This window comes from Phacochoerus africanus, chromosome 3 (assembly GCF_016906955.1).
Source record: "Phacochoerus africanus isolate WHEZ1 chromosome 3, ROS_Pafr_v1, whole genome shotgun sequence".
NCBI lineage: Eukaryota > Metazoa > Chordata > Mammalia > Artiodactyla > Suidae > Phacochoerus > Phacochoerus africanus.
In genome coordinates, this window is record NC_062546.1 from 82,112,644 (window position 1) to 82,139,385 (window position 26,742).

The 26,742-nt window shown below is 44.3% G+C and overlaps 1 protein-coding gene across 6 annotated transcripts in view; it reads right to left on the bottom strand.

The window, feature by feature from the left end:
* MGAT5 (alpha-1,6-mannosylglycoprotein 6-beta-N-acetylglucosaminyltransferase) overlaps positions 1–26,742 on the bottom strand; it is a 364,486-nt gene that overhangs the window by 180,418 nt on the left and 157,326 nt on the right. For all 6 annotated transcript variants that reach the window (XM_047772070.1, XM_047772068.1, XM_047772067.1 and 3 more), the window contains exon 3: positions 17,141–17,305. In XM_047772070.1, the coding sequence (XP_047628026.1) occupies positions 17,141–17,305 (165 nt within the window). The remainder of the gene's footprint in view (positions 1–17,140; positions 17,306–26,742) is intronic.

Here is a 26,742-nt window from a genome sequence, read left to right on the forward strand (position 1 = left end):
AAACTTTACAGAATACAAGGATAGTTTTTTATGCATGATATGTGTAGAAAATAGACCAGAAAGAAATAAGCATATGTTAATAGGCATATGTTCTAGGTAGCAGGATGACAGGTCACTTTACTTTCTTATTTATTCTTTTTCCTGTTTTCCAAATTTCCCACAATGAATCTGTATCACTTTGCCAAGCATATTTTACAAAGCAGGGGAAAAAATACACTAACTGGGAAACAATTCTTGACATTTCTCTAGAGAAAATGACCTCATTTGAAATACTTAATGGTTAAGAAGAAAACTCAATGGAATCAATGCTCAATAGCAAAGAGATGCCCTCCCCCCCAAAAAAACCACCACCAACAAAACAAAAACCCATCTAAAACCACAAAATAAAGTGTGCCTGGCACCTGAAACATTTACAGTCATATTGGACTCATCAAAAGGGTCCTGTCTTTCAGATAATCTTCCACTGCTAAACCTTTGTTGAGCTCCTCCCCCCTTTTTTTATTGCTGTACTCGAAGCACATGGAAGTTCCAGGACCAGGGATTGAACCGGCACTGCAGTTGTGACCTGTTCCACAGCTGCGGCAATACCGGATCCTTTACCTGCTGCGCCACATAAGAACCTCCTGGTCTCATCTTTTAAAACACCCCGGGGTAACCTTTTGGCTTGAGGGTCAATGAAATTCCGTTGTCCCAGCTGTGGGTAGCATCTCTGGGTGTGAAATTTAGATCCTGAACCAACCAGGATGTGGCCTTTATCAACTTGGGCAGATTACACACTCTTGCCTACCCTGCTGCTCCCTGTCTATGAAATTGGGAACATGATTTTGCAGGTTTGCTCAGAACTAGCAACATACTTGAAAATTATTATTTGTGCCTGGGACATAGTAATCAATAAATGGTGGGTTTTGGGGGTACTATTTTATAAACCCCCCACAAAGCCAACCTGTTCAGCCACAGTCACTAATAGAAAGTGTGGACTCATCCACTTATTGACTCCTCTCCCGGACTTAACTACATGCCCAGTGTGCTAAGTTTGAGAATTGGTGAGGGGACTGACTGATTTCAAAGAGCTACACAGCAGTGTAGCTCACTGTGTCAAATTTTTACAACTCCATCCTTTATTAAGAAAGAGGCTGTCTACAAGGGAATTTGATCAACTTGCAAAGGATTTGAGAGTCCTTTTTTTGTTGTTGTTACAAATAACAAATGAAGGTTCAAGAGGTATAAAAAGTGTGCAGCAGTGAATAATAAAAAGCTATACTGTTGGAAAGTAAATGAACCAGAGTATTATTAGTTAGACTGACCTCGACCAAGGTCAGTGTGTTACATCCACCCAAGGCATACCTAGGTGATTATTTTTATTGTGATTTCATATAGTGCTTTAAGTATTTTTAACAGTGTTTTCAATGACTCTGCTTTTATTTCTAGTTCCTATTGCCAAAATCTGCAGGGTGGCAAAGGATAAATATGATGTAGATTTGAAGGATGAGAAAAATTTGCACCATTATTAAGAAATTGTTGAAAAGACCAGAGATGGGTAAATGTTTCCTCCATTTTAAATGTGGTGGAGGAGATAAGATTATGAGAAGTGAGAATAAGCTCCCTGTTCATTCCTGGCAAATTCTAGAGATGATTACTAAACAGATGACTTAAGAGTACCCAGAATATAAACTAAACTACCATTTAGTTTGCTCCTTCCCTCCTTTCTTTGTCTTTTTTGTCTTTTAAGGGCCGCACCCACAGCATATGGAGGTTCCCAGGCCAGGGGTTGAATCGGAGCTGTAGCTGCCGGCCTATGTCAGAGCCACAGCAGCGCCAGATCCAAGCCGCATCTGCGACCTACACCACAGCTCACAGCAACACTGGATCCTTAACCCATTGAGCAAGGCCAAGGATGGAACATACAACCTAGTGGTTCCTTGTCAGATTCATTTCCGCTGCTCTATGACGGGAACTCCTCCTTCCCTCCTTTTAAAAGGATTCCAAATCAGGAAAGGAGGGAAGGGTGAAATGTCCTATGACATGACATTTTGACTCTAATCATTTAACAATATCCTTGTGGGTAAGATGGAACAGTGACTAACGAGTTGTATTTGTACCTGGTCTAGCAATCATATTAAAACAATATTGAGCAATGGATGCACATCAACCTGGAAGTTGCTGCTAGTGCTATACCCATGCCTTTGCTCTTCCACTCACTGACTGAAAGTCAGAATGGAAAGACTGGTGACACACCTGGCAGAACTAACTAGTAATTCAGAAGACGACAAAAACGTTAAAGAGTCAGTAGGAAGGTAAGGCTCCTCTTTTGTCCCAAGCTCTGGACTACTCAGATGATTTCTGGAGAAATGAACACAGTCCTGGCACTGCACCGCCAGTGGAGGGTGTTGGCAAACTGGCACAGGCTCGGAGGAGGGCACTGGAAAAGCAAGGGCTGCAGACACTACACACCACCAATGGATGGGGGACAGGGGCAAGAGTGTGCTGCCTGAAAACGAATACTCTGCAGACACATGACACAAGTCTCCAAAGATTAGGAGCTGTTCCAGAAAGCAAAACCAAGATCAACAAGTGAAAATATCAAACTTGAACTACCCCAGGCCAAGATGGTTATCTTTTACCGCGGGTGAGCCTTACCAAGGTCACAGCATGTTGGGCATAGGCCCTGCATGGCTCTCCAGGGAGCACCACTCATTTCGAGCATTGACAGCAAGTTTTTCTGTAAAGATCTGGATGGCAAATATTTTCCGCTTGGTGGGTCCTATAGTCTCCACCCCAACTTCTCAATTCTCTATTTGTAGCACAAAAGCAGCCACATAGGGAAACAAATAGGCAAGACTGAATTTCAGAACTTTATTTATAAAAACAGGCGATGGGGTAGATGTGGCCAATGGGCCATAGTCTGCTAACCCCTGATATAGACTATGAGGTCCATTGAAGATGTGTAAAATCTAGACTCAAAGTTCATCCAACTCTTCATTTCAGAAGGCTGCCATCCCTCAATGTGGGAGAAAGGTTAGAACATCCAAGTCTCTTCTATTTCTAAAAGTCCATAAAAATTTGACTATGCAAAAAAAAAAGGAGGCGGGGGACTGGATGATCTCACAGTCAGTTCTGACAGCAGCAGGTCTAGGACCCAGACCTCCTGATCCTGGTCCTATGCTCCTTCACTATAGCTTACAGTTCACAGTCTGGTATTCCTCAACTCATGGCCAGCTAACAGTAGTCCTCTAAATGCCAGCCAGCCAATCACTAGCCATCACATATTCTCAGAAATCCAGCCTGTCTTGATGGTCATGTCCCTGATGTCTCACAGGGAGAACCCAGCAGCCAGGGAATCTGTGCAATTCTCTCCTTTGGAGACTAAGAACGGAGTAGGCAGAGCCTGAATATTGTCTGTGGAAGGGATTCTTGGGGAGCCTGGGAAGTAAGGGCTCCATGTGTCCAAGATTCCATCTTGAGTCAAGGGGAGCGGAGGAGATAACTGAATCAGTGAGCACATCTGGATCAGGGACCCAGATAAACCATAATGGCTTCTTATACATGTACCATCTTTTGGGAAGCATTAAGCTAAAAGCAAGAATCCAATGTAGGTCAAGCCATACAAAGACCACATCAGATCAGTGATGATTTTACTGTCGCCTTCTGAAGGCTCACTATCACACACCAATGCCCCAAACCCGAGAACAGTTTCTGTAAAAACAAACACTGTGGTCCTTGACAATAGTTTTAAATCTCAAGAGAGACAGACAAAAACAGATGAGAAGTTGATCTTCACAAACACTGCATCCTCTACAGGAGCAAAAGCCCAAACCCAAGCCCAAACCCTACCCCAAACGTGCGGTCCTTCTGCTAAGGCTTTAAATTATATTTAGCCTACTTGGCAAATGAATAGAATCTGTCCTGACTTTGGTGCCTTTAACATGATATTTTTCTTTAAAAAATTTATTTTATTGAAGTACAGTTGATTTACAATGTTGTGTTAATTTCTATCATACAGCAAACTGATTCAGTAATACATACATACATACACACACACACAAACACAATCTTTTATAATATCATCTTCCATCATGGTCTAGCCAAGGATATTGGATACAGTTCCCTGAGCTCTCAAGTAGGACCTTGTTGTTTATCCATCCAACATGTAATAGTTTGCATCTCCTAACCACAAATTCCCAATCCCTTCCTCCCTGCCCTTTAATACAATTTGGGGGGCTCATTAGATTTAGTTAAAAGTTCTATGGAACCAAGTCACACCCCATTTGCTGAAGCCACAATTTTGATCATTCTAACAACAGTCAGTACTTTCGGAGCACTTTCTGTTGCCTGTGCTTCATATGTACTTTCTCCCTTGGTCCTCCCAAAGTCCCCATAAGCTAACGTCTGTAGTACAGATGAGGGGCCTGAGACTTGAACCCTTTGAATGACTTAGCCAGAGTGACACCACTGGTGGAGGTCAGATTCAAACCCCAGGAGCCTGAGCTGGAGCCTGAAATCTTGGCTGCTACATACACACACTGAACCATTGTGCTAACACAATGCTTGACCACAGCTCCAATGTCATCTCACCAGTACCCATCCAAGCCTGGCAGAAGCATAAAGCACAAGTGATACAGTTTGGTGGTAAATGTTCTCTTTTGGGGTTTTAATAAACCCCCTTCTGCACTGAAAGATTAAAGGGCTCAATAGTGTTTCTTGTTATCCCCAGGAAGAACGTGCCAGTGAGCCCCCTGAATGTAATATCCTTCCCCGGCTGGCCTCCTGGCTTCCTCCCTCACCCATTTGGGTCTTGTTCAGCATCACTTCTCAGAGAGGTTTATCTGCCCACCCACCCAATCCTTCCCTACTCTCTCCTCACCCTGCTGAGTCATTCCCTACAGCATTTATCCCCACTGGTCACGGTGTATGTTGGGTTTGTTGACCATCTGCCTTCTCTGCCGGGATGTACTCTCCATGAAAGAAGACACTTGGTTTTGCTCACCCCTCTATCTTGGATGGCCAAAAGTGCCTTGCATACAACACGCGCCTACAGTGGTTGGTAGGAAAGAAGCAAATCAATCGATCTCCGGGTGATAGAATAACCACTGCTTTGTATTTCCATCTTTGTGCTGAGCTGTAATTTCCAAATTTTTAGCAGTTGGATGTTATCCTTTTTTATGATACAGGAATAAAGTTCTGCTTATAAAGTCTTCCCTTTAGAGTATACTACTTTATTATTACATAAACCCAAAGATAGAGATTAGGGCCACCTTCGGTCACTGGTAGGCTGGAGGCATGCAAATCACGCTAAATTAATCCCCTGGCGCCCTCAGATGACAGGTCAGCATGCCCAGCCACGGGCAGGCACTCATCACAGGCCTTCCTGGCCAACTCGACTGCTATTAATGGCCCTCTGCCTTCAGTGATCGACAGTCTCCCCACGTGGCACAGCCATGGGCCAGCAGCCACCTTAATCCTCACAGCATTCCTGGAAGTATGGGGAAGGCAGTTTCTCTTTATCACCCTGTTACTCTTATCTCATGGGGGCTAGAAATGGAAGTAGAGAGCAGAGCTCCTCACTATCCCCTGGAGGACACCCAGCTGCCTCCCTCGACCTCTGATCGCAAGAGCAGCTAAAGAGAAACCAATGGAACTTCAGCCTATGGTCCACTGTAGTTTCCTGTCAGATACCACCAGCTTTAGCTTTGACCCATTTTCTCTTTGCTCCAACCCATCTGCACCCTGAAATAAAGTCCTAAATATTGACTTTGTTCTTCTCCTCATCTTGTTACAACGTGTACTGCTCCTATTAACCATACTTAATGAAAGCAATTATTGAGAAAGTTCTATTAGCATAAAGTTTAGACAGGTTAATGACTGTCTTCCTTTGAAAGCTGAGCTCTACAGCTCAGCGAGTCCCCACCCTGTTTTGGAGGGAGATGGTGCCATGAGGGGTCAGGCACAGTTTCCAGGCTGCTGCAATTGCTGGGACAAGTGCCACATGACTTCCACTGTGTGCCAGTAGAAATTGCTTCTGTGCCCATTGTTGTCAGTCATTCCTACCCTTGTCCCCAGATGGCTAGGGAGTATGAAGGTCATCCCCCAGGCAAAGCCAACGAGGCCTCTTGGGCTAGAGTGAAAGAAACTCCAGGTTGGAAGTCTAGAAAGGTACTATCACGGTCAACACTCGCTTGCTTTTCCTTGGTTATACCGTGAGCCCAACCTTCACAACAGGAGCCCACGCCCTGACCTGGTGGCATCCCCGCTGCCTGAAACAAGATGGGGCACCATCAGGCAGTGCCGTTCGTATACAAGGCACTCAGTGTTTGCTTTATTATGTCTGGGCTCCTCCTTCCCAACAAGGTATCAACCACCCAGGGTGGGTCCGCAGGTAAGAGGGAACAAGCCTCAGTGCCCAGCTCTCAGCACATCCTCACCACTTAGGGAGAATGCTGGCACGGCTATCTTCACAGCAGACAATGCAGCTGATGCTCAGAGACAGTGACAACAGTGGGTAAATGAGGAGCGGGGGCTGGCAGTTTCTGCTCAAGATCATCTGATACCATCGGTCCAGTTTGTGAGTGTTAAGAGCTTCCAGGAACACTTCCCCAGGTCCAGTTTTCACTTTGAAAGACAGGGTCAGGAGTGGGTAGTTTACACACTCACTAAGCACTGACTGTTTACTACAAGCCTGGCTCACAGGTCCAAGCCTGAGATGCATCCTTAAGAAGGGCATACATGGCAAGAGTGGCCAACGGGAACCTGCTATACAGCACAGAGAATTCTATGCAATGTTCTGTGATTATCTATGTGGGAAGAATCTGAAAAAGAATGGTTGGGTGTACATGTATAACTGAATCATTTTGTTGTACAGCAGAAATTATCACAACCTTGTAAATCAACTATAACACAACTTTTAAAAAAGTTAAAAAATTTTAAAAAGTACATGTTCCCACAACACAATAGTTGATTATAAATCAACTATACCCAAATTAAAAAAAAAATTACACTTAAATTCAAAAAAAGGTGCATGTTCCAATGGCCAAATATTGAGCTCTAAGCTCTTAATTTCTGTCTGGCCTTCAGTGTTTTCTCTGCATTAACTCACAGTCATCACAATAACACAACAGCACAGGGACTTTAATCCCATTTTACCCATGAGAAAACTGACTGGGTTTCTCCAAGGGCACGCAGTTAGGAGGTGGCAGAGTTGATATTTGAACCCAGGTGGTCAGGGTCCTTAGTAAGAACCTGAATCCCAGGGGTGCTGTCAATCACACATTAGTACAAGCCATTCACTTGATGTTCACTGTGGTTCGTCCCCAGTGACTCTGTTTCAGGAGCCCATCTCCAGCTGCACCCTAGTAGAGAGAAAGAGCTCACTGCAAAGCTGATTGGAGAAGTTTGTGTACATCAAGACAGCTTAAAAGCCACTCACAGTGTAGCTGGTCAGCTCTGGCAAGGCACATCAAAAGGCAGTTTCAGGAATTCCCAGCATGGCTCAGCGGAAAAGAATCAGACTAGCATCTACGAGAACACAGGTTTGATTCCTGGCCTCGCTCAGTGGGTTAAGAATCCAGCGTTGCCGGTGAGCTGTGGTGTAAGGTTGCAGATGCAGCTCGGATCCAGAGTTGCTGTGTGACAGAGGGTACAGCTTCAATTTGACCTCTAGCCTGGGAACCTCCACATGCCATGGATACAGCCCTAAAAAGATTTTTTTTTAAAATGCAGTTTCAATTCCTTGTCAGCCCCAAAATGGGAGCCCCTCTGCTGGCTCTGTAGAACTATGGGCGCCCAGTCTGACATAAACGAACTACGATCATGCACGTGAGATTTGCCGGACATCCAAGAGCAGAGGGACAGGAAAAAAAGACACTGTGAGTGCTGTCTGAGGTCTGAACTGTGAGGCAACTCAGTCCCTTTTCCTCATGGATCCAGTTGGATCCTCTTCCTTCATTTCTAAACTCAGTTAAGAACTTCAGCCTTCCCCATGGAGGCTCTATCTCTTTCTTCCTGAGATACAGTGAGAACAGAAAAACCAAACTAGCAACTGATTTTCATTTAGGCCGCCTAATTTTAGAAGCTGGGGATATGCAAAGCCAAAAGCACAGCTTAAACAAAAATCCCTCAAAACCCCACAAGCCTCTGAACCTAAAAATCCTTCTCTACAACACAGAGACAGATAGTCCCCTGCTTCCATCCAAACAGCTTTCATTCTAAAATGTTTCTGAATGTTTGAATCTCGGGCGCTAAAATGCTTCTATTGAAATCATGTATCAGTGAAAACAGGTAGAGGATGACACGGCAAAGACAAGGGAATGTCTTTGGGAAAGCAGACGCTATGCTGTCACCGTGGAACGTCTATTGAATCAATACCATATGGAAGCTGATAGCACAACTGTATACACATACCTCATTAAGCCAAATTAGAGCAAGTGGGATCTGTCGCCTTCTGATTAAAACAAACACGTCTCATTTCAGTGTGTCCTGCCTCCGATCCACAGAACTGCCCCACGTGGAGGCATTTTCAGAAATAACAGTCAAGTCTGCACAAGTTCCCAAGACGGGTCCCATCACGCACATTCCTCCGATGGCTGGAGGGAAACAGCATCCCCCAGGATACACAAGCTCCCTCTTTAAAAATGAAAAAAGCCTCGTATTCCTTGAAGGGGCAGTAATGAACCCAAAGGCATTAAAGTTGGTAGGTTTCTGCCTCTTTTCTGCAAGAATTCTTCATTCAGGAGTTCCCGTCGTGGCGCAGTGGTGAACAAATCTGACTAGGAACCATGAGTTGCGGGTTCGGTCCCTGCCCTTGCTCAATGGGTTAACGATCCAGCGTTGCCGTGAGCTGTGGTGTAGGTTGCAGACGCGGCTCAGATCCCGCATTGCTGTGGCTCTGGCGTAGGCCGGTGGCTACAGCTCCGATTCAACCCCTAGCCTGGGAACCTCCATATGCCGCGGGAGCGGCCCAAGAAATAGCAACAACAACAACAACAAGACAAAAAAAAAAAAGAATTCTTCATTCAGATCTATCCCTAATATAGTGTAGTTGGTGAGAATTTTTTTTTTAATCCTACTTACATTTTTATAATTAGCCATGAAGAAATTACAAAGTAAATTATGGAATCATGGTTTTCAGAAATCATAGGCAAGCAAAAGCATTTCCCTTTTGAGCAACATAGCAGTCAACTTTCTAGGGGCTTCCAGGAATTCCTAAAATATTCACAAAACTGCCAAGGCAGGCAAGCGGCAGACACGGCAATTCAGAACCAAGTGTGTGGCCACCACTGTCATGATAAAAGTTTCAAGACAGCGGGTGACCTGGTGTGTGGCCAGGAGAAGGAGGTGTGCGTTCAGTTGGACAAACACTTACAGAGAACCTGCCAGGCTTCCAGGTAGGTACCGGATTGAGTAGAAAAAGACAGTATATTTTGTCCATGCCCTTGAAGAGCTTGGAGCCTGGAAATGCATGGAAAAGTCCAGGGATGCACACAGTAGTCATGGGAACATAAAGTAAGAGCATCAGAAAGCTCAGGGGCGGGAAGGACATCAGGAAGGCTTCTTAAGGGAGACAGTGCTTCAGGTGAGTCTTGAAAAAGATGATAAAGGTTAGCTAGAAAAACTGAGAGCATTCCCAGCTGAGGACAAAAACATGCCAATGCACAAGAGCATACATGAACGGCATGCTATGGGCTAGGCTAACTCCTAGCAGGGCACTCAGTCACAGCCACATTTAAAACAGGGGCAGGAAGGTTACCATTCCAAAAGCTTTGCCCTCTGAGCCCTCCTGGAAAGAAAAGTTTGAGTCAGGCTTAGGATAACTCTGAAATTCAAACCATGGCTTGATGATGGTCTCTGATCATTCTGCCTATTTTATCGACTTGCTTGAAATCTCATTAGGGACCCTCCCCCAGCATGAGATGCCCAGAGGGACGTGCATGATACAGGCTTAGCTAATCAGGAGGCCACTAGGCACTGTCACTGGATCACAGAGAGGCACAGATGCAAGCCACGCCCAACAAAACGCTCCTAAGTAGTGTTGCCAGAAACCTAGAGCCTCCTGCGACCATTTCTGCCACCACTCCGAAAACAAAGATAGCCTAAGAATGAAGCCAACGCCAACGCTGAGATTCTTGGAGATGGTTCCCCTATCTATATGCAGCAGTGGAATAGAGCCTCATTTTCTGAGCTCTCTAATTACTTGGGCCCCCAAATTCCATTTCTGTTTAAAAGTTTTTGCCTCTTGCAACCAAGGGATTACTGACAAATACGTGCATTTCTTGCTAAGCCTCTAAGTATTGATAATAAAGGTCTCTACAGACTGACAAAAAGTTCAAATTTGGGAACTTCAAGTTTAAAGCACTTGAAGTAATAATACACATATAAGGAAATATTTTCTAATCTGTAAAGTGCTATATAAGTATTACTTATTAGTTTCACAATCAGTGGTGAAATATAATTCCCAATTATAACATATAAATAGTAATAACAAAAAACTAGCCAATACAATTTCCACTCTTCTATCAATATTCCAAAGGTAAAGCTTTAAACGGTAGTTTAAACAAATGCTCATTTAGTGCCAACTTGTCACCAGGCATATTTCTAAGTAGTTTACTGATCTCAATCCTCATCAACAACGCCCATGAAATGGGCACTTCTATCTACCCAATTGTACAGAAGAGGAAACGCAGGCACTGGTGGAAAGGTTAAGAAACATGCCCAAGATCACACAGGTAGGTATGAAGTGGTGGAGCTGGGATTTGGACCTGGGTAGCCCAGCTCTCATCTCCTGAGCACCAATGTTCCGACTTTCTTTAAACTGAACAAGTGGCCTGCAGCAAAGCAATTTATGCTCCGTAAATCCACATTAACATATGGCTACCATCTTCACAAAATCCTGCCTTTGCTGGCTTGCTTCCTCTATAAAGGCATCGCATAGTCATTGTTTCAAGTGCCATCCTTGGGAATCATTATGACAGCCCCTTCCTCAGTCCACCAGGGTCCCTCCCCATCCTGTCAGCTCCACCTGACATGCATCTCAAGTCCTCCCCTTCCCTCTCTGGCCTCATGTCTTCTGATCTTTCTATATTGAGTCAACTAACCTCTCCTCTGGCTTCCATATAACCTCCTTCCCGAGCATCCTGCTTCCACACGGCCAATAATTTTTCTCTGAAAATACAGACCTCATCTCATCATCCTCCTGCTTTAAACTCTCATCAGCGGTCACTATAGAACCACTGCCTATAGGACAAAGTGGAAATGGCTTGGTTTTACACTGAAAACTCTTCACAGGTCCCCTAACCCACCTTTTCCATCTCATCTCCTTTCATGCTCTGAAGGGTATTTCCTGCTGTGAAGCAGAGCTTTGGAGACCTCTCTTGTTTCCCTTAACTTATTTAATTTACTCTCTCATATTTTAATAATTATACACTCTGCTTACAATTAATAAAATGAATTTCTTCTAAAACCTTCTGGTAATTTAAATCCACTCTCTATGACTGCTTTGCCATTATTACTCTGAATTAGTGGCTCTTTCATGAAAAGAAATAATTACCTTCTATATAAGCTAGAGTAAAATACAGGTTTCCAAAATTTTACTGGTTTGGGTCCAGGAAAGAGGTTTCTTAAGGTCAGAATCCCAAAATAATCTTCTGGTAGCAGATAAAATCTCTTAAAGCTTTCAAAGACTAGTTGCAAAGCTAAAGGTGGTAAGGGCTGGGGGCTTGCAAACAGCCTTGCTAGGAAGTGGGGAAAAGAAGTTCTCAGCTGGCCAACCAGGAAAAAGCAACATCTCTGACACTGTTCTGCTCTAATCATAAGTGGGAAGCCCAGTTTCCAATACCATATAGATTAGGCTTTCTGAACCATCACTGCACAATTGACATTTTGGGCTGGATAATTCTCTGCTGCGGGGCTGGCCTGACCCTGGCCTCTGTCTACGAGATGTCAGTAGCACCTCCTCAGCTGTGACAACCAGAAATGTCTCCAGACACTGCCAAGTGTTGCCTGGGGGACAAATCACAGGCAGTTGAGAATCAATGCTCTAAATACCCAGGCTCACAGGTCAGCACCTCTCCTCCTGAACTGTATTTTCTTCCTCTCCCTTCTTTGTGATCAAAAGTCAGAACATCCTTGAACATACAAAGTGAAAACCACACCAACGATGACATACAATTTCGGTGATGATAGCAAAGGGATTGTTTCTGACAAGCAGCCAAATACTTATCACTGCCCTTGCAAAGAATCAAACAGAAAGGGACAGGTAGAGAGATAGGAGGAACACATTTGTTTCTTGCTCAGATTAATAAGACCCCTACAGGCTCATCTCTCGCCTGTCTCTCAGCAGCATCTGGGGTGCCATGGACAAGCCAATACCTGATCCTGGGAAAGTCACCTGCCGAGCCCTAGCCTGGGCAGAGCTGGGACATATCAGATGCTATGCCAATACAACTGATGATGTGGGGACACAAACAGGAAAACAGCACAGGTGCAACTTAATTTCAAGGTCCATTAGCAGCACAAAGCGGGGGGTGGGGGTGGGGGTGGAAATGGCACTTCCAAATGCAGGCCCCAGAACTCAGCAGGGATATTTTTCATTTTCAGTTTTCAAATGCTAAGAAAAACAACTATGGTTCTTTTATTGAGAACAACATCCAAGTTCAAATATGCTGCACTTCAACCCCAAATGGTAGAATATGTTGCATGTTGGTGGACATTTAGAAAATGTAGGGTTGCCTAATGCTCATTTGGACTCAATATCAGAAAACATCCTCTTGAGTTGCACCTGCATTTTCTATTTTATGACTGGGTTTCCCCAGTCATAAAAGTGCCCACAACATCAGGGATTGCTATCATGACCCTGTATGGCTTTTTATATTTTTTTGGCTTTTTAGGGCTGCACCCTTGGCACATGGAAGTTCCCAGGCTAGGGATCGAATCGGAGCTACAGCTGCTGGCCTACGTCACAGCCACATGGGATCTGAGTGGCATCTGCGACCTACACCACAGCTCATGGCAACGCCGTATCCTTAACCCACTAAACAAGGTCAGGGATGGAACCTGCATCCTCATGGATACTACTCAGGTTCATTACTGCTGAGCCACGACGGGAACTCCTGTTTGGCCTTTTATTCAGCTGATGCTGAATGATGACAACAGGTTCTTGAGAGTATAAATAAGTACATTTGTGCATGCGTGCACGCCCACACACACACACACTTGTGCCCAGGCACCACCCCACCCCCTGGCCCCGCAACACAGAGCACTGTGCACTGTCCCCATCCCCTCAAATATTATACTCTAGAGTTGAAACAGCCACACATGAAAGCTTCACACCACCAAATCATCCATGGGAAGCTCAGTCGTGACTGACAAAAACAGAGTCATATTTCTTAGGCGGTGTCCACTGAGGTCTGAGAAAGGGCAATGAGATGCCAGGTCCTGCTTCTAAGCAAATCCTCATCCACAGAAATGGAGATGAGGAGCCAGAAGGAGGAACTCCTTGCAGCAGTGAAAATAACCTCTCTCCCCTCTACATAATCCAACCATGTGGACAGTATTTACTAAACACCTTCAACAGCCCGGCTTTGAACAAGACACTGTGGGCAAAACGAGGACAAAAGCAGACAGTGTCAGTCCTCAGAAGTCAAGCACCTTTGCTATTACACACCTGTAGCCGCACAGCCCTCCCCACAGCGGGACATGGCCAAGAACTACAGACCCAATCCTATTCACTGTGTCCACTTCTTATTTCAAGATCACAAATCCAGAGAAAAAGCAGAATTGGTCTTCACAAAAAACCAAAGTATCATTTTGACAAAGGCACATTCAAGCCCTTTCAGGGAGTAAACCTGGAGCAACCATGATTTGCTGAAAGTTTGTTTTAACCTATTTTTTCATTCATTTGATTCACCTTCCTCTCCCGTACGATAAACAGAGCTCAAAAATGCAGTTTAATCTGATTCTTGATTTTCATAAAGTTCACTTCCATCTAAATTTCTCTAGGGGAACATTCATTTTCACATAATAAAAAAAACCCAAGAGAAATAAATTTGGCAAGAAAATCCATTTTGGATAAAAGCCACATTGAACACAGCTAAACAGAGAAAGGAAAGGGGACACACACACACACATACACACACACATATCCCTAAAAGAAAATAAATTTAGGACTTCCTCTTCAACAGCTATGGTACCCAATTTAGATGCAGTTTATAGCCAACCAGAAGATATATCAAGGAGCAATAAGACACAACAGTAAGCAATCAGAAACATCAGTTAGCAATAAGACACCAGAGTAAGCAGTAAAGACACACCAGGGAGAACATTTCTGAGCAATTACCACATGTCTTAATGCAGAAAGGGAGAAAGAAAAACTCTGCTCAACTAGGATTGGAACCCTATAAAAATGAACTTTCTCACAGCTCAAGAGCCACTCCTGCTATGCCAAGAGGGTTTGAGGACTGCCAGCATGGCCAGGGATCAGGGGAAGGGCCAAAAAGCAAGGAGGCGCTGAAGCAAGTCACGAACGAGGACTAGGTACGCAAGTGCTTGTCCTTCTTTCTGCCACCTCCTTCTTTAGACTCGGCAAATTGAAAATATATGTTGGTTATTTAACAAGATATCAAGGGTCCTCCAACATCTGGGGACAATAAGCAAGATGCCCCGTATTCTTCATTTCACATTTCTATCCACTGTGGCCAACACGGTGTCTGGACGAGAGTTTTTGCTTTGTTTTTTTTTTTTTTAAATAGACAAGTCAGTCAAAGAAGCAGACCCTGAGACATGAAGAAATTCCCTATTAGACAGGATATTAAATATTCCAGGAAACTGTCAGCTCTCTAGGAACCTCTAAGAAAATGATAGTACATTTTTCTAGACTCACTCATTTGGGATGATTTACAAATGGAAGCAAGAAGAAGCCAACATGATCTCTGCTCTCATGGCACTAGGAGGTCTTCAGCTGAGCTCAGTGGCAAAGTCCACCTCCCAGTCAAATACTTAAACTCATAAAATCTGTGAAACTACGTCTCTGAGATGCTGAGTAAATAAAACCATGTGTCTCCAAGGGTCAGGAACTATACTGGCATTTACTAACTAGCTGTTAGTTTCCTCTCCTTCCTTCCGACTTTTTTTCTGAGTCACAATCCATTTCTCTTTTCTATCTCTTTCTCAATAGCCTCAATTCTCCCCACCTTCAACAGTTACCTTCTGATGATAATGTTGGGAGCCTTGCAGAGTCACCCCCACTTACAGTGAGCATAGTTTATGTTATTTCATGCATGTGTATTATTTTCCTAATTGGCCAGTAAAAATCTCCAAAGTATGGAGTATGTCACACATGAAATACGTAAATGAGTGAGAAGGAGGTTAATTAGCAAAGGCATAACTCCAAATGTGCTCCCTTTTCCCCAAAAGGGAAACACACACACACACACACAAAATACTACGGTTCTTTAAATATTACCTAAAACACAGTACCTGTGGCACATCTTAAAGGAGCCCCACTCAAAGCCAATGACTTAGTGTGCTCTGAGATAATGGTTAACCAAGTGAACTAGCTCCATACACAGGGCTGAGATTGTGCTTCAAATAAGTAGCCACCACCTCCCTCCCACTTCATTCCACAATTTTAAACCCTGGCCTTGGAGCTCAGGTAGGAATGTCTCCCTGTGATCCTGGCACACAAACAGGACAGTCAGAGGCAGTGAGATTCCTTATCAGGGAAGGGAATGACAGCAGACATGTTGACACAGGCCCTACAGGACAGAGGCAGTGGGAGGCAGCAATGTTAGAGGCAGACGGTCCCACTCGATCCCCAGAAATATTATCCTGCAGGACTGCCACGACACCAGATAAGACCTTTTCAATAGCATCTCCTCCTGGAAACAGGGGTGGAGGAGTGGAGCCTGGAGAGGCATGAGCTCCATTTATTAATAAGCAGCTCAACACAGTGGGAGGTTTTCTTGTCTAATTACAGAAGCTGTTGGAAACTGTAGGGAAGACAGGATTTATGGCTTAGATGACACTGCCTCTGTGTTGTAATTAAAAGTTATTTTTAATACCTCTGTTTGGTGGGATACTTTGGATTATTAGAAATACATTTTGCAATTGAAAACTTGCTAAAGGGCAAAGAACACAGCAGAAAGGTAAAACAGCAAGTTTGCATAATGTGAAACAATTAAATGTTTTGACATGGGGAGGTGGGACAGGGAAAGACTCTCTCTCCCACTTAAGGCTGTGATTTTCCTATAAGAAAGAGAGAGAGACAAACGAGCCCCAAAAGTATACTAAAGGGGATTTTTAAAGTTGAAAAAGTAACCCAGCCACCTGTTTAGTCCATTAATGAGCATTTGGATACCACCCAACTCATTCACAACTATTCACCCAAAGTCCCTAATCTTAATCCTTATCCTTGAGCTCTCCGCTTTGTCCTAGGTCCCTAGGACATGACAGTAATCACCCTACCAAGCATAGGCCCTGGCTTAACCACAAAGGCCCAGAGGCTGATGCCAGGATAGGGGGATGGTCCAATGTGAGCTATGGACAATAGGTGTTGTGTATGATTTGGGATTTGTTTTCAAATCCATTTCTGTTCTTTCATCCAAAGGTCCGGTTTCAAGAAGGAGCCAGACAAAATGCATCTTGGTGCCAGTGAGTGGCTACAGCATCAGATCAAGATCAGGCAGAAGCCATTGATTTCCCCAGTGCCATTTCTCCAGAATCTCTATTTCCCCAGATACACAAAGGAGAAGGCACTTTCTGCAATGGCGGCTCTCCTTTAACAGCAGGGAGGAGAGAATCTATTAAATGAAATAGACTTTTGAAAACTGTCTGATAAAAATGGGAAGGGAGAAGGATCTCTAACTGGCAGGAGCGTCCCAGATCACCTCTGTATTTCATTTATCCCTGCTATGAATTGTCTCATTAAAAGTAATTCCAGGAGCTCATTATGGGAAATATGTCGCAGAAACCACCAGATATTACACACCATGATAAGACTACAAAAGCATTTTAAGGCGTTATTCAAAAACAAATTTAAAATGAGCTTTATCAAGTTTATGGGATTTATCCATAAGAACCAGTACCCTCTGGTATTCTCTTTGCAGTTCAAAGCAGGCTTTGACTCCACATCAGGGCAGAGAACTGTGGTTCTTACCTGCCACATTAATTTTCTCAAGTGCTACCAAGCTGGGAACAGCTGTGGTGGAGTTGGTCAAGTTTGTTCCTGTACCATTGATTACAAGGTTGTCCACCTTTGACTCCAACTTGCCAATACGCTGCAAAATGTTATCCAACAACACAGCAAGAGTCTTCTTCAAATCTGCAAGAGAAAAAGTACACAGTTCAAAAATCCTTGGCCCCTGCATATCTGTCCGGTGCACACACTCATGCTTACTCTCTTTCCTTCTCTCTCCACTTGAAGAAAATGTGGCATTATCATCAAATGCCATGTGAAGACCTAGGAAACCACATCTTAAAGATGACAGAGGTCACATTCAAGTAGCCTAGAGTACAAAACTCATCAGTCTGTTCCTCAATACAAGTTTCGCAATAAGTGACATACAAACATTTCCGGCTACTAGGTCGAGAGAGAAAACTCCTTGGTACCTAGCATCCCACCAAAGCACCCTATTCAACTCTTCCTCCTTCTCATAGGGTGGTTACTGAGACCTAGAATGACAAGCTCCAAGTGCAGAAGTAACTTCCACATCAAGTTCTTTGTTATTTTTAGTGCTATACACACTAGTGTGTCCCAATTGTTTGCAATCTTTTTTTTTTTTTTTTGCCTTACCCCACAGCATGTGAAAGGTCCACACCAGGGGTCAAAGCCATACCACAAGCCACTGCCATGACAATGCCAGACCCTTAACTGGCTGTGCCACTCAGAGACTTCTTGCAAAGTCTTTACTGCTGTTGATTACGTGTGGTAATACTTAATAAAAGTTACAGATCCAGATCCTAGGCATGATGGATAACTAAGATTCTTAAAGTAAAAGGCAGATCCATTCATTCATTCAAGACATACTTATTAAACAACGACTATGTGCCAGGCACTGTGTGGGATGCAGGGATTGTTCTCTTGTGGTGCTCACATGGAAGAGTTGATTCCCTTTCCTACATATCTGGCTGTGGCTTATGGAGAAGTATACTTCTCTCTGGATAATTTCAGACACATTATCCTCATGCTTATATAAGTTACTTATTAAGTTTGTACACAAAGTATTCCATACACACCGAGAGATTAATTTAGTCCCCTCTCCTCTGGAAACTCATAATCAAAGAAAAATAGTCTGACTTATACATGGGAGGAAGGCAGACAGACCACAGGATAGCAATCTGTATGGACAGAATTCAGACTCACTTATGAGTTGGGAGTGGGCCAGGGAAGTAGCATATAGTTTGGGGAGTAGGATGCAGGAAGTCCTAATATGAGACAAATGGGAAGCTGCCACCTTCCATTCCACTGAGAACAGAGCGAACTCTCCCTGGGCAGGTGCTCCGATCCGGCCAACAAAGAAATTCACACTGGATCAATCCACCAGCCCCAGAACACAGCCAGTAACCCTCGGCCAACAGTTCCCACAGCTTCCTATTTTGCCAGGACAAAAGAGAAGCTCATCCCAACAAAGACATGTAATTGATGTGGAAGTCTGTGTTCTTAGTGGTTTACAGACAGCATCACTGGAGCTGACTAAAATCTACAAACAGAAACAGAGCCCACGTCTTTATCCTGAGAATCTGGTTCTATGTGCATCATCTCAATCTCTCCACCACTCCCCCCACACCAAACATCATAGTTTACAGTTTGTATCTTCACTCATTCTTGCAAATATCTGACCAGGTCTATTTTCTGCTCCTCAGTGTCTTCCTTACCCACAGGTAGTTAGCAAAATGAGCTGGCCATGACATTAGAACAACAGGCTGAAAATATAACAAAGAAGGTTGGAGGGAACTCGAGGTTCATGAATTCCCTATTACATGCCATGCATATTTATAAGGAATCCCTTTTATCTTTACATTCTGTGAGGTAGCTATGACTTCGTTTTGCAGATGAGAAAACTGAGGTTCACAGACGGGAAGCAATATGCTTAGAGTTACGAAGATCAAAAATTTCAGACCCTGGACTTGACTCAGGTCTGCCTAATTCCCTGACACCTCACTGGGACCAGAAGTCAAGAGCCAGAGTAGAAAAAAGAAACCAAGTATGAAATTCGGCAACGTTCATCCACAGCAGAGTGATTAAGAGCCAAGCTTCAGAGTGTCCATCATGGCTCACTGGTTAACGAATGCAGGTTCCATCACTGGGCTCTCTCAGTGGGTTAAGGACCCGGCGTTGCCGTGAGCTATGATATATAGGTCACAGACACGGCTTGGATCCCAAGTTGCTGTGGCTGTGGCATAGCTTGGTAGCTACAGCTCTAATTTGACCCCTAGCCTGGGAACTTCCATATGCTGAGGGTGCAGCCCTATAAAGCAAAAAAAAAAAAAAAAAAAAAAAAGAGCCAATCTTCCTAAGTTTAAGTCCTCACTCTCCATTCCTGTATCCTTATTTGTAAAAGAGTGAAAAAGAGTAAGTCTATCTCTATGGGCTTGTTATGAGAACTTAATGAGTTAATTTTGAGAAAATATTTTGAACACTGCCCAGCACATTTAATAAGCGCTACATAAGGGCCTGTTACATAGATAAATAAAAAAGAAAATCTTTGGAAAATGCTCTCCTCCTTCCTGGAGAAATCTCTCCCTGAGTAATACACAGCTTTATCACTTTATCCAGAAGGTCATGAGATCATTCTCCTCCAGGGGCTGTAGTCCCACAGTTAGCATGACTCACAGCCTGTCCCTGACATGTCATTAGCTGGCATGGGCAGCCACGGGCAGCCACTGGCTCTGCCCTGACACTAAGTCTGAAGCGCTGACTGCTTGTCCAGAGCTCTGAAGATGGCCAGAGGCTAGTCATGCAGATGGGGCAATGAGGTCACTCAGAGGTGGCCAGTTTCACTGCAAAGAAACTGCTCCTCAGATAAATATCAATCTCTCCTATTTCCAGAGGGCCCCATCTCCAGAGCCTGTATCACTAACCACGGAGTCCACGTGTAAAAATGGCATTTAATCACTGCCAGAAATTGCAGTTACCCAGACACAGAGTCCCTGACCCTCTAGTTTGAGTTAATTCAAGGTTTCTCAACTTCAACACAATTGACACTTTGGGACAGATAATTCTTGGCTGTACGTGTCGGGGAACAGGGTGGGGGGCTGTCCTGAGCAGTGTAGGGTGTTTTAGCAACATCCCCAGACTCTAGCTACTAAATGACAGTAGCAATCCCCTCCCCGCCAAGTGACAATCAGAAATGTCTCTAGACATTGCCAGTGTCCTTTGCAGAGGGAGGCACAACTGCCCCCCCACCCCCACTTGAGGACCACTGAATTAGGTTCATTCTGGGAAGTACAATGAGGGAACTGGAGCCAAAAGAAGCCTGGCCAGGCTGCAGATCACACAGGGGCTGATAATGTTTTGCAACCTTTTGCCTTTTTGCTAAAAGGCAACAAGACAACTAGACAGAGTGCCTCCACCCATAATTATTGGTGACGGCACACACCCTAGGTAGAATACAAAGCTGTCACATCACCTTAGTTAAGGGACACTATTCCTCAATTCTTGAAATACAGAATTTCATCAATTAATAAATGTGACCTACTATCCCGTGTTGATCCTCACCTACCAGAGATGGACCTTTTGTGACTCTGCGACATAGTGTGAATAAAGGGATTCATGAGGATGAGAAGGATGTTGATGTTCACCATCACCAGAACTGCCCTAATGCTACTACTGCTGCTATTGCTACAGTTGCTGCTGCTGCTGCCCTTCCACCACCACTACCATTTACTGAGTCTTATGTGTCAGCTCCTGTCCTAAGCACTTTACATGGATGAACTCATGCGATTCTGCCAAGACAATATGTGAAACATGTTGTCATTCCTATCTCCATTTTACGGGGTAGTAAACCACAGTATAGAGCAGTTAACTTTTTTGTCCCATGTGACTGTAGATCCATTGTCCAAACCCAGACAATCTGGTTCCAGGCCCCACAGCTCTTATCCACCATGCTGCACTGGCCCTTAAGGACCACTATGGGCCTGCCAGCCAGCAGCCATCTCTGACCTGCTACTTCTCAACATACTTAACAGGAATTAACCTCTGGGCTTCTGCTACTTGTTTTTGTTAAATCATATTCCAACCACCCTCTAGGCTCACTGATGCCTGTTCTGTGAGCAACCCCAATACTAAAATCAATGAAGTATCGTCTCCCTTAAAATGAAAACTAGGCGATCACAAAAACCTTGGCTTCTCTAGATACTTAACCTGGGCAGGCAAGCCTTCCCTCCCAATCTGAAAAAAAAAAAAAAAAAAGTTTATTTTCAACACAAGCAGTTATTTGAGTCACTACTTCAAAGCAACCCAACACAAGATACTATGTCAATAAAACACACCAGGGCAAAGATGATCCCAAGCTCATCTTCATATCTTTACCAACTGGCACAGTGCCTGACACTTTAATCAGTAAGTGTGCTACCTAAGTGAATAAGCGAATGAGTGAACCAACCAATAAAAGAACTACAGCCTTCCCACAATAAAGCCAAATCAACTACACCTTTCTAGGTGATTAGACTGTTTTTCACCTTTGTATTTTACAACTGAACCTGCAAAAATGTTTAAGAGTTATATTGCAATTTTAAACTAATACCAGAATATTTTTGTACATGTTTTAGTCTTTTTTTTTTTTTTTAGGGCCGCCCCTGTGTCATATGGAAGTTCCCAGGCTAGAGGGTCAAGGCAGAGCTGCAGCTGCTGGCCTACACCACAGCTATAGCAACACAGGATCTGAGCTGTGTCTGTGACCTACACCACAGCTCACGGCAACGCCAGATCCTCAACCCACTGATCAAGGCCAGGGATCAAACCCGCAACCTCACGGTTCCTAGTCGCATTTGTTTCCACCACGCCATGATGGGAACTCCTGTGTTTTAGTCTTAATGATAACCCATAGATTTGACAAGACTGAACACCCAAAAATAAGTTCTAGAGAGTTTAATAAGGAAATGCAGGTGAAAATATTCCTCCAAATACTAGTATAATATTTTAATATTTATCACTGTATTTTACAGTTATTATAGCCATAAAATGTGTCCTCAGCAGGATTAGTTTCCAATTACTAACAGGCTTTTAAAATTGTGTTTGTGTTTCAAAGCCTCAGCAATAAAAATCTAATCCTAACATTACTACTGCAATTCTGCATTCCTAAAACTTACTGTACATAATAGAGATGAGATCAAAGTAGTTGAAAACACTGAAAATATCCCTCCAGGGGAAGTAAACTTTCGCTTCTATCATGCCAGGAGTTTTTTGATAAAGGGTGAGATCAACAGAATTTCAGAACAGGTGTCTGTCAGCACCTGTAAGTTTTCATTCCTGGAAAGCCATGACATTAAGGATAAGAAGGGGCTGAAAAATGCTGCCACATCCTTGAGTAGGACAGCCAAGGAGACACCACTGCCAGCGATGCTCTCCCCCTCAGCTAGAGTCCAGGAGACCAGGATCTCAGCAGAAAGGGCATCCTGCTGGTGGAAAAAGATCTACCAGCTTATAGGTCTATTGGCTAAAATTATCAGCCTGGGTGGTAAGCCCTCATTGCCCAGATCATCAAGTCAATCAATATCTGAGGGATTATCGGAAAGACTGTGCTTGAGACCAATCCTGGCCCCACCCCATTCCCCTGGGACAGGCTTCCAAAGCAGTTGTTCTGCCACCCACTGCCCATCAAGCTCTGCTGTGGAGTCAGAGGTCCCAGGCTCCATCGTCAAGTCACTGGGTTGAAACCCAAAGAACCCAAGTGGCAAGAATTCTGGGCATAGCCACTATGGAGAACTATGTTTAAGGATCGGCTGCCACGATTCACTGGCAGAGAACCAAATATGCAATGAGCAAGGACTAATGTCAGAACTGTCAGAAATCATTTACATCTGGGCTTGCTCCTAATGCAAATCCCTCTTCCTGGAGGCTGAGGGTGGAGCACAGACAGCAGAACCATGGCGCATTGTCACTTGCTGCTCTGGAGAAACCACAAAGACAGGGCGTTAATGAGAAAGGAAGGTGCTAATGAAAAAAGAATTAACCTCAACCTCTCATTCCCACTGACTGCCAGGAATGTCAAGTTTCATCAGTTACAGGTTTTTAAATTAATTTTAAAGTGACCTTTCCATAGGAAGTTAATATGGCTAGAGTTACGACCAAAATATAGTCCATTCATTATGTACAAGGACATTCACAGCAGTATAAGTTATAAAAGAGAATAGTGTTATTTATTATAGATAAGAACTGGGAACTACCCAAATACCCAACAAAAAAAGTTACATTACATTAGGTCCATCTATGCACAAGATGGAATTGCTAGACTGGAACCCGGGGAGGGTGGGGAACAGATCTGTCCTCTCATCTCTGTTCATCTCCACAAGCTAGTGACATCAGGAGCTCAAGAAATGTTTATTGAATGGGATGAAAAAGGAAAAGTGTAAGGCCATTAAAAAATCTACTAGATGGAGTTTCCATTGTGGCCCAACTAGTGTCTTTGAGGATGTAGGTTCATTCCCTGGTCCTGCTCACAGGGTTAAGGATCTGGCATTGCTGTGGAGTAGGTCACAGATGCAGCTGTGTTGCTGTGGCCGTGGTGTAGGCCAGGAACTGTGGCTTCGATTCGATTAGACCCCAAGCTTGGGAACTTCCATATGCCACAGGTAAGCAACCCCCCCAAATATAACAGATAAGAAAATACAACAAAGATGAGTTTTAAAGGCTTTCTATAAAATATTCGATATTCTAAAAATGAGCATACACACATATCTACATGCGTTTAAGTAAAGGACTGGCAAGAAACCGAATTTATCTGGATTTGGAGGTAAGGAGTAGTACATTTCTTATTCTTCTTTATTTGTCAGAATGCAAAGTTGGGTTTGGGATCATCTCTGCCCCACTGCGTTTTATGGACAGTTATCTTTTATCTTGGGTTGAACAGCATTGAAATAGTGACTAAAATGGCTGCTGGACTTGAAAGTGCATTTTTTTTCTCCCCTTTCTCATTGGGAAAAAAAAAAGAAGCTGACCCAGGAAAAGTGTCTAGAGGGTCCCAGGCTTTCCAAAGCCTCACGTTTCAGATGCTCTGAATTTTCTATCAAAGTTCACATTATGCTGACAATCACAAAGGCATGAAATGCAATTTGCAGATGCATATAGTACAGTGTATTCTACCCTTAGGACTCAAGGATACTGGCCACAGGAACCCCCACATTCAGTAAGAAGACACCTCCCATCCAAGAAGCATCGTCATCATTGACCCTCATTGCCTCATCTCATCTGAGTCCTTCGAGTCACACACTGGACACCTCTTTCCTGCAGCTGAACTCCTAAATGTGCCTTTCACCGTGCAGCTGTCACAGGCAGCAGGACCAGGTCACAAAGCAAACTACCACCTCCCAGGGAAAGAGCAGCTCAAAAGCTCAGTCTCACTGACTGTCATGCTCTCCTGGGTTAGCTATACAGAATTAAGCTTTGACCTGAACTTGGACCTACAAGTGAATGCTCTTCCTGTGGTGTGGTGGGGAGAGTCAATAGTATTTCAAGAACTTCTAGGCAGCAGAATCTGGGACGAGATCATATATAAGCCTATGAACAATATAAGTGCTTTACAGAATCTGTAAACCTCCAGAATGGTGTTCTTGGGATGTTCTCTCAATTTTCCTGACACTTGGCCAACTGCATGGAACAGAAGTCAAACAAATTAGCCCTTTGTACAGAAAAGGACTCAGGCTCTGAAAGGTCAAGTCCACTGTTACTCAAAGTCCCCCTGACTCCAGGCCATCTTCCCTGTGGGAAAGGGCAGCAATGGCACAGCCCTCCCAACTCACCACCCTCACCAGCAACAGTGCCCTGCCCGACGGTGCCCACTTCCAAGACAAGGTGATCTTGGCCATACCCTGATTATCTCACACCCACAAAGGAAAGCTTTATCTTTTGATCAAGACAATGACAATCACGAGTTCTGTGTCTAAGACACCAAAGTCACTCTGTGGCGATAACTTTTAGAAAGGGACCTCAGAGAAGAGTCAAAGAGCATCTGCCTAGAGTCCAGAGCCACAGGTCTTAACACTGGGCCCAGTGTCAGCGCAACCTCGGTGATGCTGGTGGACAAGCCTTGCCCATCTTGTCTAGGATGGCGTGGCAAGACTGTCTTCCTCCAGAGCACAGCTTACTTCCTCTCCCGTCTGGTAGGGCCCCGTCACCTGTAAACCCCAAGGAGAGCTGCATAAACAGCTTCCTAAAGTCCTGTGTTCAAATGAATAAAAAATGTCAGGTCTACATGGACAATCCTGGTTGGATGGTAACACCTGCAGGTACATGTAGGCCAGGGTTAGCGATAACTTATAAGAATGAATGTTCTTTACTAATCTAAGTGCTCTGGTAAGCTTGGCCACATGCCATCCTGAGAACCAGCCCATGAGTTAAGTGGTATTATACCCTCTATTTTACAAAAGAGGAGGCAGGCTTTTAAAACATCAGCGACTTGCTCAAGGTCACACATCTAGTGAGGAGCCACACATAAACATGTTCCATCTGCTTTCTAGTATCAACAACTGTTCCCACGTCAAGTTGGGCATAATAGCTCCCTGGAGCCACCTGGACACCAAGTCCAGAGGGAATCTCTTGTTTTCTGTCTCACTAAAAACTTTACCGAGTTACCATGATTTCCAAATTAGCTTCATCTGTAACTGTACCACATGGAGTCAGAGTGGGGCCAACCCTGCTGCTATTCACTCATGACTTCTACCATGTGCCAAGCATGTGCTAAGGCCCTGGGGTGCAGCAGGGACAAAAGAGACATAACTCCCTGCTCTCTGGGGGCTTACATTCTAAGTAGGGGAGAGAGTTGAAAACAAAGACCATGACTCTTTGTCATGACAGGTTGTTTAAGTGCCATGAAGTATGAGAATGAAGCAGAGGTGGGGCCCTGCTTCTGAAAGGGGAGGAGAGAGGGACTGCTGGGGTAAAGGCATGCAGGTGGAGGAAAGAGCAAACACAGAGGCTCAGAGGCATGGAGATGCTCAGCCATCACCTCACAGCTGGTCTTCCAGGCAGGCACAAGAAAGGTGGACAGCTCTTCAGGGTGGCCTTGAGCGCTGTCCAACCAGTTATGGCACTGCTGGAAGCGGAAAGACCTCCTTCAGAGGTGGGACACTGAGCCTGAGGCCAATCCCTTCACACCTGTGTTCCCTCCTCCATCCAAGAGGAAGAGGTGGTGCCCTGTGGAAAAAAAAAAGGGGGGGGGGCCTCCAGGACAAAGGGAGCACAGGAAAGGGCCTCCACTTCCTCCCAGAGACCCAGGTTCTGACTGCACTCCTGTCTCTAACACTCCCAGGATCCTCCTCAGACTTAAGAATGGGCTGTCATGAACGTAGTCAGGTTGGGGTGGGGATGCTTGCTGGGCGGAGCTTATACCACAGGATCCCTGGAAAAGCCCCAAAGAGCCTGATTTCAGATTCCAAGCTTTTGAAAGCAGAGAGCCCTTTCTTGAATCACCCCAGCCACCATAGAGTAACCACGGCCTCCTGACACCCCAAACCACCCTACTGTCTTTTCCCCCACCAGTTTCACTCCATAAACAGTGTACTTTCCCCTCAAGGGCAGAGAATTTCTGCTTTGGCAATGGT